Genomic DNA, 16,910 nt, shown 5'->3' on the forward strand with positions numbered 1-16,910 from the left:
GTGGAAGGAAACAAGCAGTATTGGAAAGGTGAGGAAGAGCAAAGTGAGTGGATGAGGAGCTTCAGGAATGCAGTCTGGGAATGAGCCTGAGTGTGGGGTGGGGGGACTAGAAAGGAAGAAGAGTTGTGTGAAGCACAAGGAAATTGTGATTCAGGGTAGGAAGGCTCTTCAGGAGGATCTGGATAGGCTGGACCGATGGGCTGAGGCCAACTGTATGAAGTTCAACAAGGCCAAGCACTGGGTCCTGCACCTGGGGCACAATAACCCCAAGCAGCACTACAGGCTGGGAGATGAGTGTTTAGAAAGCTGCCTGGCAGAGAAGGACCTGGGAGTATTAGTTGATAGTCGGCTGAATATGAGCCAGCAGTGTGCTCCGGTGGCCAAGAAGGCCAACAGCATCCTGGCTGGTATCAGAAACAGTGTGGCCAGCAGGACTAGGGAAGTGATTATCCCCCTGTACTTGGCCCTGTACTTGGCTCTGGTGAGACCACACCTTGAGTACTCTGTTGAGTTTTGGGCCCCTTGCTACAAGAAAGACATCGAGGCGTGATGCTCCTCATTGTGATGAATTGTGATGCATCATGATGCTCCTCATCGTGATGCATCTGCATTGACACTCCTCCTGGAGCGTGCCCAGAGAAGGGCTATGAAGCTGGTGAAGGGTCTGGAACACAAGTCCTGTGAGGAGCAGCTGAGGGAGCTGGGGTTGTTTAGTCTGGAGAAGAGGAGGCTCAGAGGAGACGTTATCACTCTTTACAGGTACCTTAAAGGAGGCCGTAGCACAGTAGGGATTTGTCTGTTCTCCCACATGTCCAGTGATAGGATGAGGGGGAATGTGCTAAAGTTGTGCCAGGGGAGGTTTAGGTTGGTGTCGTGGTTCCGCTCGAGTGGGCAGCCGAGCTCCACCACAGCCACTCTCTCACTCCCCCTCCTCAAAGAGGAATGGGGAGAAAATATGTGAAAAGGGCTCAAGGGTTGAGATAAGGATGAGAAAATCACGCAATAATTATTGTAACGAGCAAAACAGACTCAGCATAAAAAGATAGTAAGATTTATTGCTCATTACTAACAAGCTAGAGAAGTGAGAAACAAAGGAAAGAAACCAAAAGCACCTTCCCCCCCCATCCACCCTCTTCCACCTCCTCCCCCCGAGTGGCACAGGGGAACGGGGGAATGGGGGTTATGGTCAGTCTACAGCACTTCTTCTCTGCCGCTCCTTCTCGGTCACTCTTGTCCCGTGTGCTGTGGGGTCCCACCCACAGGATGCAGTCCTTGATGAACTGATCCGGCGTGGGCTTCCCACAGGCAGCAGCTCTTCCAGAACTGCTCCAGATATGGGTCCGTACCACGGGGTCCATCCCTCAGGAGAAAACTGCTCCAACCTGGCTCCCCTACGGGCAGCAGCTCCTGCCAGGTCACCTGCTCCTGCGTGGGCTTCTCTCCACGGGCTACAGGTCCGGCCCGGAATCTGCTCCGGCAGGGGTCTTCCACAGGTGGCAGCCTCCGTCAGTGCAGGGCCACCTGCTCCACCGTGGTCTCCTCCACGGGCTGCAGCGTGGAACCCTGCTCCACCGTGGTACTCCATGGGCTGCAGGGGGACATCCTGCTTCACCATGGTCCTCACCACAGGCCGCAGGGGACTTCTGCTCTGGCGCCTGGAGCACCTCTCCCCCTCCTTCTGCACTGACCTTGGCGCCTTCAAGGCCGTTCCTCACTGCTCTCACTCTCCCAGCTGCTGTGTGGCGCAGCGTTTTTTTCCCTATCTTAAATATGCTCTCACAGAGGTGCAAAACAACATCGCTTATTGGCTCAGCTCTGGAAAACAACGAGGCCCTTCCCAAACATGGGGCAGCTTCTAGATCCTTCTCACAGAAACCACCCCTATGGCCCCCTGCTACCAAAACCTTGCCACATAAACCCACTACAGTTGGATGTTAGGAAGAACTTCTTCACCAAAAGGATTGTTAGGCATTGGAATGGGCTGCCCAGGAAAGTGGTTGAGTCACCATCCCTGGAGGTCTTTAAAAGATGTTTAGGTGTAGAGCTTGGTCTAGGACTGGTTAGTAGGTCATGGGTTGGACTAGGTGATCTTTGAGGTTTCTTCCAACCTAGATGATTCTGTGATTCTGTGAGATAGGACTTCTGGCATGGGGCAGACATGGAGTGTGCTCTGTTATGAGCTACCTCATGATTTTATTGCAGGTACCACAATATGGGCATTTCTTTAATAATGAAAAAAGACAGTTATCTTAAAAAAGATCGCATTACACTCCCTGTTTGTTTGAATTTCTGCTCCTCACAGCTGCAAAGAAAAGTTCAAAAATTTTGCCCAAAAGGTAAAAAAATGAAGTAAAAAAAAATCCCCAACCCAGATCATGCCGTTTTTGAAATAAGACCTGGCTTTTGGATACTTAGAATTGGCAGAATAAATAATTGGGAACAGGAAGAATGAGGTGTTTGTTTGAAGTAGCAGTTTAAGGTAAGAAATACACTTGACGTGAAACAAACAGGGCATAAGGACAGAGTTAGATCATCTAACTGTGCTTGCTGAGTGCATTCATCTTGCTCTTTGGCCTGTGTGTTATATAAACTATGATAGTATTGGAGAAAGAGCCTGGTCCTCCAGTAAGTGAAATTTCAAAGGCAGTATTTCCAAATTCTGTATGTAACAATCTCGACCATAAGGCTGGGCATCTGGCTGGTCTGTAGAGTAAACCTGTCTGAATAAGTAAAAGAGCAGCTCTGAGTTTATGTCCCAGTAACTGCAGCTCCAATGGTCTCTACACTTGATTATAACCAATGAGGCCGTACTTTAAAAATTCCTATCTTCCCATGAGGGCTGACTTAACAGTTCCCTTTTCTGTTTTTCCTGAAATTTCCTGTGAATTTAATTGTTGGGCTTTTCCTACCTTTTATGTTGAGTTTAACTGTAGGTTTTGGTGGTGACCTGCAGCCATACTGCTTGCTTTGCCAGAGCCCTGCAAGTGCAGCAGCTGCTGCCACCACCTGCAAGGAGCGAGTGAGTGAGTGGACAGGGGCTATTGCTGGAGGAAGTTCTTGCAGCTCTCTAGGCTCACGTTGCTAATTTGGCAGTCACAGGCCAGCAAGTCTGGTTATTAGGGATCTACCTCAGCCTCTCCCTCTTTGCCTTAACCCTTTCTTTCTCCTTCCTCCCCCTGTACATCTGCCCATGCATATCCTTGTGTTTGCAGAGCTCTGTTGCCCATGTTTGTGAGAAGCTTTCAGGCAACTTTGCTATGAGACTATGTGCTAAAAGCAGATAACATTTTTTTTTTCTTAAAGATTTGACTGAATGGTCAGTGTGATGGTTGAGGTGGCATGCCATCAAAGGATTAACTGCCTCTGGTAGATTGCTGTGTAAAGATAAGCGTGTCAGGATTGTTGTTGATAGAGTAAATACACATGAATTGTGCTTCACTGGGTCAGTTTATCACTCTGCATCCTGGTGGGACTGCTACTTGGACAGAGATTTGTAATAAACTGGAGCAAGGTGGCTATTATGCTGAGGTAGTGTGAATTAAACTATTAGTACTTAATAAGCTTACTACGCTTTTTTTTTTTTTTTTTTTTTTTCCCCTTCAATTCACTTTTACTTCAGACACAGAAGTACAAATGAAGAAGGATTGCTTCCTTTTCCAGGAGCAATACCCCTATGTAGATGCTCAAGATTCAAAGAATGTTCTTGGTTTGTGTGTTAAAGAAACATTCACTGCTGCTTCACAGTGACTGCTTCCTACTGCTTGAAGAGTGCGCAGTCCCACAAGTTTAAAAATCTGTGTGCACATCCCTGCAAATTTGTCAACATATTTTTTTCTACTCATATTTTTATTTTTATTTATTTTTTTTATTTTTTTTAAGAGCAACATTAAAAACTAAAGCCAATTATTTTTCTAAATTCCTGTCTTGTGTATGTGGAGGTGTCAGACTTTTCTTCCATTGTTAAAAGCAACTGCAAAAAAAAAGTAATAAAATACAAATATGTATTAAAATACAAAGAGGTATTAAAATATAAAAAGTGCCTTTAAGGATAAATTTGCTGATAATTTGTACTAAATTGTTCTGAAAGTGGGATTGAGAACAGGACAGAAGATCCTTGTTTTATTTATCTTCCATGTTTCTCTGTTAGGTTTTGGCTTTTTGTAGATTTTTCTCAAGAATGTGTTTACTGAAAATGCAACATGTTAAGCTACAGCTGAGAGGGAAGTCCTTGGATTCCTGTTCTTTTTCCTCAAATAACCTTCCTGACGGCATACACACATTTTGTATGTGGTTTACAGAAGCTGCATCTGGCTCAGGAAGTCTCCATAAATGAAAATATCTGGAAATTGGGCAAGTGTGGGGAGAAATGCCATAGTTGCTTACATTTTCCTTCTCTTTCCTAGACCTCTGGACAGTGTTGGAAACTTGCTGCTGGGCAAGTTGACACAGCATGGCCTAACCTATTTATGCCCTATGACCTTTACTTCCCTAAGTACAATGACCAAGATTTTTTTCTCCAGCGGTGCTTCTGGAGGTGACTTACTTGTGAGGGTTGCAATGGCATGGCACATCATTGGTGTCGAACTGGAAGCCTGCTTTCTTGGGAACCAGGCACTAATGTATGTATGGGGCAAGCTCAGCATTTGGCAATCAAAGGGAAAATGAACTACATAGCTTCAGTCTGTCAAGAGGAAAGGTGTGATAGAAGGATTTCATGGCATCATCTGACTGCCAGTATACTGGTCAGATTTAATCATGACAAATAGAGTCTGGCTTGAGCAATGAAAGCATACTCTTTTTTAGGAATTTATTCTGCAGTCTTGAATTGGCTACACAGGAACTTCATCTCCTGTACATTTGGCTTTTCTTGCTTGTGCCCCAAAAGTTCAGATACTGATGTCCAGAGCACAGAGCACTGGTCCTGTGGAAGATAAAGGTAGAGATTTTGAGCTTTATGTTCCTAGTAGCTTGTCTTACTAAACAGATGGGGAGCAGATGAAGTTGACAATGCTATGTGTATTGAAGATTCACAAACACAGATGTCTACTGGTTTCTGGCTACATATGCCCATTTGACTCCTCATCCCATTTAGGAGAGTAGTTGTTGCCTCAGCTGTGTTTCTGGCTGATAGCATATATTTCCTCTGTTATAGTTTTCCTCATGGTAGTCATAGGAATCTCTGCTTTTAGTAGTGAGGTAGAGTTTTTATGGCTGGTTTGCTTGGCAAGTTGTTGAATTAGTCTGTGTACTGTAACACCTGTGCCAGTGTGCATCAGAGCTCATCCCATCCTTCTGAAGAGTCCAAAAATAATTAGTGAGAGGCAAAACCAATGTATCATCTGGTCCAGTTTAGATTCAACAATGTGAATGAAGTTCTAGAAGGAGATGAGAAAAAAAGAGAGGGAAGGGAACTTTCCTTTTTCACTGTTTACTCAGTTCCTCCACTGAAAATCTAGGCACGACATTTTTCTCCATCTATCTTCTTTCTGTTCTTTATCTGCAGACTCTCCCTTCTCCTTTAATAACCCAGTTCCATGATATAATAATAATAGGGCTGAAAATTATATGGTTCTTGAGTGGGAGAGTCAGTACACCCCTCCATGCCAATGGAAGGAGGCATGGGCTGCTGTTGAAAACTCAGCCTCAGCTGGAATATCAAATGGCCCAGGTAGATGAGGACAATTCCATCTGGTTGGGTGACGTGGCCACTGTGCACATCCTGCCCTGACTATGAGGGCAGAGGAACTGGTAAGTACTACCAGGAATACTGGGAAAGAAAGAAAAGAAGCTGGGAACTTCTGCATAACCCATCAACAGGTAAATACATGTTTTATAAATGTGTGTCATTCTGTGACAGTCAAAATAATTAAAACCTAAGCTTCTTCTGCCATATGTTGAAGATTATGTTAAGTGTTGTAGGTTACAAAATATGTTGGTGTATTTATTTTGATCATATTCTTTTGGAAGGTGAAACTATCTTTCTTTTTAAATAGATACTGTCCTCAAAATACTGATTCCAGCAAGGCTAAGTTAAATAATTATAACAATAACAGAAACTCATTTTGATCTACCTGTTGACATCAATGACTAGTGACAATTCCCCTTTTCTAAGTATGCAGTCTAAGCTGTGTGCTTTACTGCTGATGTGCTGTTTTATTTCTGAGTAGTTTGTGTTTGTTTTCTGACTGTGAGATGACCAACTTCTGCAAGGATCATCTCACTGTACACTGTTCTAGGCTAATGGCATGCATGTTGTAATATGAAATGCTTTAAATCTGTGTCTGATCTGCAGTCCCACTGTATCTAGAATGAGCTAGCTGGTATATTAGGATGATGAAGTTCTTGGAAAAAAAGGTCATTGGGCTTCTCAATAAATATTTTTAAAATTCATCCCCGTTCCACTATTTTTCCAGTTAAAATTAAAACATGAAAAAGCATTATGAAAAAATAGAAACTTTGTTATTTTCATGATAAAATATTTTGATATTTTGATAGTAAACCAGCTTTCATTTTATATTTCATTAATGATATTTAAACAGTAAGTTTTCCTGTTTGAAATATTTGACACTAACCACTTCCTTTCTGTCAAACAAAATGTTGTTGATGATCTGTAGCTTTTTCTCACACATTTTCAGTGCTCTCATGTGTTCATAATTAAAGGAGAAGTTGGAAAAGTGAGGGCAAAGGATAGAAAGGAATTTTTTTTTTTCTTTTAACTTCTCCTACCAACCTTGTAGTGCATTCCTTTTCCATCTCTCTTGATCTTCCCTCTTCTCTTTTCTTGCTCAACTCCATCCCACAGCAAATCATAAAAAGAGTTAGTTACTTGTACAGTTCTGTTTTCCCTTGACTTCACTAAACATTTTTCAAGAAGTAGTCACAAAATTTAAACTATCACTGTTACTAAATTATGCTACCAATATAAAGTTGTAGGTAATCAAATTTGATATTTATTTAAGTTTGAACTGAAAATGATTATGTGAAAACAAAATTTAGTTTTCCCTTATATTCGCTGGTTTGCATGGATTAATAATAATCAATATAATAATAAATAAAATTAATCAATAAATTGATTAATAATAATTAATATTGTTTAACTGGCAATTCTGATGTTTGCTCAAATTAAGAAGCTATTAGATGCTATTAAATCTCTTATTTATCATTTTCTTATTACTTTCTAAACCAATCACCTTTTGGACTGAAATGTCCTGTGCTATATGTCTGAGGAAGGTAGAAGATTACGATTTAATCTGCACCAGTGATATTCTTCACATAATCTTTGCAAATAAGTTTTGTTTAGGCTCTCTGATAGATCTTAGAAAATTACCGTACAGTCATATACATTGCATTTTCTAGAGGATCTTTCTGTAAAGCTCTTCAAATTCTTCACTAAAGTTGGACACTGTGTGTGAGTGAATAGCTTGCTTAGGATACATCTACAATGTACTGAAATTTGGGATTGCAGAGTATGTTGATAGGCAACTTTAAACTGCTTGACAACTTGCAGTCATGGCAACATGCAACCTACTTGTTCTTAAATATCTAGTGTGTATCCAGACCCCCAAAGCAGATTTTGTAATTTGTGCTAAATGTCTTTGTTGCTATGTCTGTCCTTTTATCAGCAACTGACCTGAATAATACTTCTTCAAGCACATCTACACAGTTGTAGTAATCATCAGGAAAATTCATCCTTGCATAGGTAATAATATATCAAACAATGATTGACAGAAAACTGCATCTTTTTAATACATCCCTGTGAACTTTTATCTGCATATATTCATTTCTGTCCTTACATTTTCTCTTCCAAGATTTTTTTCTCCAACCATACATATGCACTTGTAATACGTGTTCTTTAATATCTGACAATTCCTTTATTGTACTTAGCAGTCTGACCTCTGAAAATGCTTCTTTTGATTAGAGATGGCCCATAGTACCAAGTAGGTTTGAAACAGCTGAAAAGGCCTCCTTGATTTATTCCTAGTCTGTTACTCATTACATCAATTTTTGGCAGGAGGTCAGCAATACAGGTTTCAGCTTCTTGGCTTCTTGACTAGATAGATCCTGATGTTAGAAAGATACATGTACACAAGGGAGGGTAGTATGAAATTTAATGAAGACAGATCATCTTTGTATACAATTTTTACACTGGTCTTTACTCATGAAATGACAGTTCTTTTTTTTTTTTTTTTATTTTTTTTTTTAACACTTTCTGAAATTTATTTTGAATATTTCATACAAATAAAAACATTCTTTGCTATATTTATTTTGTGAATGTTACAGATGCCCTAGCTTGGTTCTGTAATGTATATTTACACTGTAACATTTTTGGTTGCTCAGCTTTGTAGACTTTCTCTCCTGTATTCCTCCAAAAGATGGTACATTTATAACTTTGTGAAAAATAGATCTATTTCATCTGTGCTTGACTGCATACTCAGATGTTGAAGTACCACAAAAAAAATAATAAAAAATCACTAGTGTCTTTTAACTGGGTAGACCCCTGGGATTTTTACATTAAAATAGAAATTGTAAAATAATTTCTAGATTTGCTAAATCGAATAGGGTTGTATTTCCTGGGATCTCAGTTTAATGCCAGGAAAAATTTCCACACTTAATGCCTAATCATGTCCTCTTGGGAAACAATGAAGTTGGTTCTGGTTTGAAGTAGTCTTGCTCTAAAGAAAAAATACTCTGTAGCTGGACATTTCAGATGTGAAGTCCATACAGTAGATTCACCTGGGTCAGATTCCATTGTTAAAGCCATTATGTATTCTGATTTGCTATTAGGCCCTCATGATCTTAGTGTTAGGGGACCAAAATAAATAAATAAATAAATAATAATAATAAAAATAAATATATATATATATATATTTTTGTGAAGAGTTTCTGGATACTCTTGAGTCCAATACAAAGCCCATTAAGGGAAAAGGGAATCTGTCTTGACTTGAATGGACTTTGTCTATCTTAATGTTCTACAGCTGTAACAAGAAAAATAGTTTGTTTAACTTTTTGATTTAAACCACTTCTATTATTATGTTTCTAGAAATTAATTTGTTCATATAAATCCTGAGCTCTCTTGAACAGATAGTGATAATGATGATGATGAGTTTGTTATTGAATGACATATCAGAAATATAAGTCCAAAATAACATGTTTGATGGTCATCTGGGAGGAACCTAATTCAATTACAAAGATATTTTATTTGAAAAAGTCTGTTGCAGCCTAAGGTTTACTGTAAATGTTTCAGTTTTAGTGCTATTGATCACTGAGTAGACTCCTAGTTGTGTAGTTGCTTGGTGCATAGTCTTACAATAATATTTTTCAGAACATACATTTTTGGTATTGTATTAAAGGCTATATTCCAGCTGCACAAAGTTTAAATTGGTTAATAATATTAGATGATAGTACAGAACTAGATGATGACTTTCCTTATAAAAGAGACTGAATTTGCATTTTGTTACTCTAGCAAAATACCTTATAGAATTGTATAGTATCAGAATAACCCCAAATTAAAATCTCATTTTAACCACTTATAGCATATGTATCATTTTATTTTGCTTAATTTGTTTAAATTCAAAAATATCCTAGTAGCAGTCTGCAAAAATAATATGACTTTTATGTCTCAAGACTTTGCAAAAAATTGGTAGAATAGATAGTATTTGTGGCATGCTGATGGCTGAGACAGCAGGTGTCAGATAAAGCTATATAACCTGACATTCCCCTGCTTTTTGCTATTTCTCTTAGCAGAAATAAAGACTGCATAAAACAGAATTGTTTATTGAGAATGATACCTGAAAGCTGGTGGCAAAGCTGTTGTCTCAGATATGTGAAGTATTATGTATGTGAAGAGATTAGGAAATGCCTTGTATTTCCATGCTCTTCTCACTTGCAGCACAAAATTGCTCAATTAGCATTTGTATTTGTATTAGGGGTTGTTTTATTTGCTAGGGATGAGAATTTAGAATTAATTTTAAACAAAGAGAAAAAACTCTAGTCAAAGCAGTCATCCCTAGAGTAGGAAGACTGTTATTCAATTAAAACTGTTTGGATTTTATTTATTTTTTTTTTCTAGGAGTCAGGGGATATGATCTTTTAGCTTTGTACTACTACTTGATATGCTCAATTATAGAAGGTCATTAAATGTGTTTAAATATCTTACATGAGGATTGTGTTTTCCAGAACAGCTTGTGTGTACAATATGTATGTTAGTGCTTTGACCAGATTTATCACTAGATACTAGTAAATTTGCAGGGATGTGTGTGGTGAGTTGAAATAAATTAGGGAGCCATCTGTTGCAGAGGCTTATATTTATGCTCTTAAAGGCCAATTTTAGCACCAGGATTACTAGAGTTAGTTCAAATGGTTGTGGATTACAGCTACAGAAGAGAGATTGAAAGAGTGATATAATTTACTCCTGTTTTGTATGCCAGTTAAAGCTAAAATGTATAGTAAATCTCTGCTCTTGTTTTGGAAATAATCTAAGTGCATAAGGAAGTATATGAACATGTTAATCAAATTGTGTACATATTTGCTGAAAATTCACAGAAATTTTACTGAAAACTGCCCTTTTAGAACATATTGGAACTTGGCAATAGCAGTCAGATTAAAATTTGTTGCTGGGGAAGAAAACTTGTTTAAGGGTGTATTAGTACTGTGAAAAGAAAATGGACAAAATAGTGTGTTTTAAAACATATGTGGAATAGACTGCTGTCCTTACTGTTTTGCTTGGTAATTATTCTATTAATTTATAAAGAGACTCCCATGTAATGGGTTCCAGCGAGTCATGCCTCTTGGCATAAGTGAACCCCAAGCTTCAAGATCACTTGTTTTCTCCTGGCTCAAGACCTAAGTTAGCTAACAAGGAGGTAGAATACAGATACATGTTTCTACCAATTTAAGTCAGTAAAACTTGTCTGCACTCTACTTGCAATTGTATTCTTTAGCTATGAACTGGTTTTTGGAAAATCAGAATGTGCTGTCAAGGCAGGTCAAGTATGAGATTGCCAAATGTGTTTGTCTCTATCACACTTTCAATAGAAATGTTATAAAATAATAGATATGTTTTGGACAGTACCTGAGTAAATAAGTGGATTGAGTATTGAAATGCAGTCTTTGGCAAATTGCTCCTTTGATGAATGCCTAAATTAGCAATTCATTACTGCCTATATACGCCCATATTAATACAAACAAAGGAAGGAAGCATGTGGAATACCAGACCTGGTGCCATGGTTCCAGCTGTATAAAAAGACATTCTGTTCTGTTCCTGGTTTTGCCCACTTTGTATTAGGCTCCAAAATTTACTGACGCTCTTTTGGTTTCTCACCTAAGGCTCTTTACTCTGGAGATTATGTACTTCTTCCTTGTCATGCTTTTCCTCCCACAAGGGTGTATTTCTTTCTCTACTTTGGCATTCCTTTAGCCTTGATTCATTACCTTTGCCAGTAGGTTTGCTTTGCATATATTTCTGTCCCATTAAATTATCTATGGTGGAATGCTGTTGCATTTCCTCCTCCATATGCTTTTCATCTTTCAAACTGAAAAGTGAAATGTGGGAAAATACCTAAAATAAAATATCTAAAATGAGATATCTAGAACAAGGTATGTGTTTGACAAAAAGGTGTTGCTGAGATGATTTGCAGTGGGTTTGGGATGCACTGTGACAATACCCTGAGAATGGTATTAGTACTTATCTAGACTTTCTCTAAACTATGTTATAGCATGCCATTATTACTTTTAAAATTGACTCAAGAGATAATTTTTCATCAAGGCCTCTTAAATCAGTGAAGAATATACAACTGAAACCATTTTTTGAGTCATTTTTTAAGATCTATGGCAGAATATACTGTTTACTGTATCAATTCCAGTATCCCAACACTTCTCTTATTGCAATCAAGGGAAACCTTCCAGTGCATTCAGTTCTGCCACATTATCTGCTTAATGGCACAATTAAAGTCATGCAAAGCTTTTTCTGAGAACACAGTAATAAGAATAATGTGTACCTGGTTGAATACCTGAATGTATGTGTGCACCAATATGTACAACAGGCTTCAAAATGTATTTTTTCAAGGAAAAAGTAAGCTCTGAATCTTTCAGATTTAGTAATTAATCAATGGCAACAGCTTAGGTATGTTCTGTTGTGCTTCATCTATTGACTCTGAGTCAATGTTCGTGTTTCCTTTCACAAATTTCAATAGAATCAGGGAACATAAGAGCAACATTTTAGTGTTACTCTGTCATACATGAAGTAGTACCTCTGTGAAAATACTCCGTGAAATATTCATTACTCTGTGAAATATTCAGTGTAAGTCTTGGGGTATGCTGTAGAATAAAATAGATCTTGGTTATGTGGTATCAAAGTTTTGGTCTTGGTTGAAATGTTCTCTGATTTTGTATGTATATACATGTATGTGTGTAGATTGATAAAAAAGTGTAATTCGGGGGGAAATTTAATCTCAGATTTTACAATTAAGAAGAATTATCTTTGTATTATTTCAATCCAAGGAGAATAATTTAGTTTATTGTTTCCTCTTCATATTATTCTAATTTTTATTGCACAGTGGGAGTCTGCTATGACGAGTTTTGCATTGTTTTCTCTACTTCTGTTTTAATTTAACAGCCCTTGTAAGCCATTTTCTTTCAAAGGGTGGTCATTATAATATTTTGCCTTATAACCGCAAGATTGACTTTAGAGAGTAGAGCAATAAATTATTTCCTGCCCTTGTCCTGTTAATATGTAAAAACACATTTCTCTTTTCCTTGATCACATCTCCTTCATGTTGCTGTTTGCATCTTTTAGTAAAGTCTCCTTCTACACTAACCATCCTGACATGCGTTAGAAATAAAGAATGCTTGACATTATATAAATCAGAAATAATCTGATTTAAAACAAAACAGTAAATGGTGAAAAAGTTAACTGTGCAAAAGGTAATGTGTGTTTCCTGTAATCCAAACAGGTTGTGCTGGAACTTTTTTCTAGACCTTTACAAAATGGGAAGAGCTGCTATTCTGTTGGTGATGATTAAAAAGCAACCTTGAAATCAGATAATATTATATCATTGTATAGAACCTGCATTTGGTCACTAATTCATCTGTGCAGCCTTTGTCTAGGATTAGTCAAGCCTTCTCTTTATTTAGAATTTGCAGGTTTATGGTCCATGCTTTAGTTGTTTATAGCTCTGCGACCATATTACTTATTTATAAAAGAATCGAAAGCAATCTTCCAGCATGTTTACAGCTCTCCCAATTACCTTAAGAGCATATGCTTTTTAAAAAATTGCTTCTCTTGTAGACACAAACAACTGTAAAAACCTCAGCCTGAAGACGAAAATGTTCCAGCAGCGGAAGTTTATTTTTAAATTTAATAGATCAGTTTTTCTTTTAGGGTTTGGTAATTTGTTGAGATTTATTAGAGCAGTTACCAGGTTTAGCTACGTATAGACATGGACTGAGATTTATAGCAGAAAACACTTCCCGTATGTCGAACTGGGGACCGATGCCAGGCTGCACAGTGCAAGGCAGTGTGTTTTGAATACAGGATAGGTTTCCTTCTAAATTTATCACTTTTCACTGCTAAGGGGGTGTTATTATGCTTGTGATACGTGTTTTCTTGCAAATGTGCTTCTGGTTCAGTTTCCTCGCTACTGAGACTTTTCTATTTTAGTTCCCTGGGTCACGTGATCCTCCCAGCCAGTGAGAGCGCTGCCGAAGTAATGGCAACAACCTTCTGGGATAAATGTAAGTGACAAAAACTCCTAGCTTCTGCCAGTTTCTGTCGCTCACACCCACTTTTAAATGCTGCTTTTACCCAAAACTTTGTGGGGCACACCTAGTGATGCCTATGAAAATGCTTAGAAGTTGTTTTTTTTTTTTTGGTTTTGACTTTTTTTCCTCTTTGCCTAACGTTACTTTTTCTTACTATGTTCCTTTTTTCCTGTATCCTGCAATGTAGTTGAGAAGCCTAAAAAAGCAACAGAAAACAAAAGAAATGCATTCCAAACACTGTCTCAAGTTCATTTTAAGTTGAGTGAAGAATATTGTGCAAGTGTAGTAGTGTTTTATTTAATGTGTGCTTTAGGTAGTGTCAAAAATCCCGATCTGCAGTTCTGAAAGAATGAAGTGACTCGCCCTCGCCAGCCACAATTGATTATTTTGGTGGAAGGAAAATAGTAAACAAAATGATCCGAAATCACATGGTCACATCTTGGCCAGTTGGCTGGTATTTAGTGAAGGGATTTAATTAAATTAAAGGGCAGTCAGGTACACAAGACATTGTATCGTTGTCTGGGGAGTTTATGAATGAAGTGAAATACTTTATTTTGGTCTCAGCCAATACTGAGCCATGATTATCCTGTATGATATTTAAATTGTGTTCATTGAGATTTATCATATATTTTCTATTTCAGAGGTTGTTCCTGTTAGGGTTAGTGTTGTCTTTATTTTTTTTTTAATACAGTGCCTAAACTTTATAGGTAAATTTATAGGTAAACTTTACCTGGTAATTACTAGTGAGTAGAGTTTTTGTCTATTTTTATTTATTTATTTATTTAAGAATAAGTGTTTGTGGAAAAAAAATGTTGAAATAAGTTGGGATCACATAATTTCCCATCAATGGCCTATGACTTGGAACCTGTATTGTATCCTTTGCAGGTGCAGAAACCATTTTCACACATTTCTTTGTTTTCTCTGTGTTACACATCTATACCTTAATAAGCATGCATTAGATACCTATTTGAAATCTTTTTTTTTTTTTTTTAAATTTTTTTTCCTCCTAAAAATCCATTGGGTACAGAAAAATTTTACTTAATGTTTACACTGAAGTACAAGAAGTACTGGTGAGGCATGTCAACTTATCAGTGCAGCTCCTCCCCTCATCACAGGAGATGAAAGAAAATTGTATGTTCCAAATTATGCTCTGCTTTGCTGCAATATAAACACTCCTTGTCCTGCAGTGTCAGAGGCACAACAGCATTCACGTGTAAATACTTGTCTGAGAAACTTATTAGAAAAAGCCACCTTTGTTATACATGTTGGATGAAATTTAGGAGCTAATCTATTGCCATTTTTGTTTAGAAGTTTAAATTGTTGGGTTGTTGATAAAGCATTGCATAGGCAGGAAAGGAGTGTCTCTATTGCTTTTAAAAAAAATGTATTTGTATATTAGATGATAAAACAAATTCTAATTCAGTTTCATCTATTTCCCTTTGTTTCAATACTTAGTACAATGACAGCATGCACTTAATTGGAATTTTGAGACTTCACCTCACAGTGGGACTTCACCATGCTTCCCATAGTTTAGCACTAAGGCTTGTGAGCATGAGTTCCCAGCATGAAAGATGTGCTAATTTCTGATGTGACCAGAGAAATTACAAGCAGTAAAATATAAATAATTACATTAGAGGGTCTGTTTTCACTTTTTTTTTCCTTCTTTCTTTTATTTTTTTTTTCCCTACTGGTTTATTTTCTGCCTTCATTCATGCCCAACTGTTTTTGTTTCTTGAAAGAAACATCAGAAAACATAAAGAAAACATGTTGTTTTTACTGTGAGGTCAGTCAAACACTGGCACAGGTTGCCCATAGGTTGTGGAATCTCCGTCCTGGGAGACATCAGAACTGCCTGGATGTGGCCATGAGCAACCTGATGCAGGTGACCCTGCCCTGAGCAGGGTGCTGCGCCAGATGAAGGGGACATCAAAGTCTCTCCCAACCACAGTGATTCCATGATTCCTTGAAAAATAACACTGTTGATTTTAGGGGAGATCAGAAGTTGATTGTGGATTGCAATCTTAAAATGACACCCATATTTTAGACCTTGTCATTTTGCTGTCTTGGTTCAGCCAACAGTCATTCATTTGGAGTGATAGCTGTATATGTCTTGTTGGCACCACCTCATGCAAGCCATCTGAAATGTCACGTATAGGCAAGCAGCTACCGACAGTGAAAAGGGTTCCTTTTCACCTTGTCCTCATGGCTATTCAGACTTACCTCTGGCAGCCGTTTCTCGTCGCATTCCTTCTTTGCACTGTGTCCTCAGGCACCACAGGCTGGCACGGGGAGAGACACTGACAGAAAGAGAATGAGAAAAGAGTAAAATTAATGAAAGTACTGTGGGAAAAGCAAAAGTAGAAAGTGAAGGGACAGAGCCAATGAGCACTTCCTGTGGATATCTTGCTACCATATTTGAATCTTACTCCAGGATCTCTAGAAGCTTTCAAAGGTAATGCCTTTATGTGCAGAAGGATGTAAGGAAACAATTATCATGCAGGCTCTCAGAGGCTACAGAAAAATTTAAGCTCCAGTCCCATATACTATGTGAGGAGTTGTAGTCTATGGGCCTTGTGAGTGGTACAAGAAAACATGAGATGGTTTGGCAATAATGGAAGTAGAACAACAGCAAAAAGATGTACAAAAAACAAACAAACTAAAAAAGTATGTATATATACATATATAAGTATAAAATGTACTTGCCAAACATTAAAGTATACAAAGTTCATTTAATACACCTCACACTAGCATATGGATATCAATTTTAATTAAAAATACCAAAAGTTAGTAACTTTACTTGTGTTTAGGAAAAGTGATTTTTATTTTTTCTGCCATAAAGAAGTAGGTGATTTTGTTTAATTCTATTTATCTTCATGAAACATAAATATTTGCCCTGAAAGTTATTGCTGACACAAAACCAGACGGGTGTTACTGTGAATAAATTCAGAGTGGAGTTGGAAATATAGGAGGGTTCAGCCTTCAAGGGAGGGCTAGGCTGACAGGTCCTTGTTTGTAAGGAGCACAGTGAGCTGGCTACTTGGGGTGAAGGCTTAGTGGTAAGGACTGTACTCAGTGACTCAGAGGGCCATTTCCATTTCTGGCTCAATAACATAACTGGAATTTAAACACAGTATTTTTCCTCAAGAAGGCAC

At 38.0% G+C, this 16,910-nt stretch overlaps 1 protein-coding gene across 2 annotated transcripts in view; it reads left to right on the top strand.

Annotated features, from left to right (window-relative positions):
• ESR1 (estrogen receptor 1) overlaps window positions 1–16,910 on the top strand; it is a 191,390-nt gene that overhangs the window by 10,610 nt on the left and 163,870 nt on the right. Inside the window, exon 1 of one of the 2 annotated variants that reach the window (XM_084515515.1) lies at window positions 13,693–13,731. The exons of the other annotated variant lie outside the window; for it this stretch is intronic. Coding sequence (XP_084371641.1) covers window positions 13,707–13,731 — 25 coding nt within the window. The 5' untranslated portion in view covers window positions 13,693–13,706. Of the gene's footprint in view, window positions 1–13,692; window positions 13,732–16,910 lie in introns of those variants that run through there. 2 annotated transcript variants of the gene reach the window in all.

Source organism: Aythya ferina, assembly GCF_964211825.1.
Source record: "Aythya ferina genome assembly, chromosome: 3".
In the NCBI taxonomy this organism is placed as follows: Eukaryota; Metazoa; Chordata; class Aves; order Anseriformes; family Anatidae; genus Aythya; species Aythya ferina.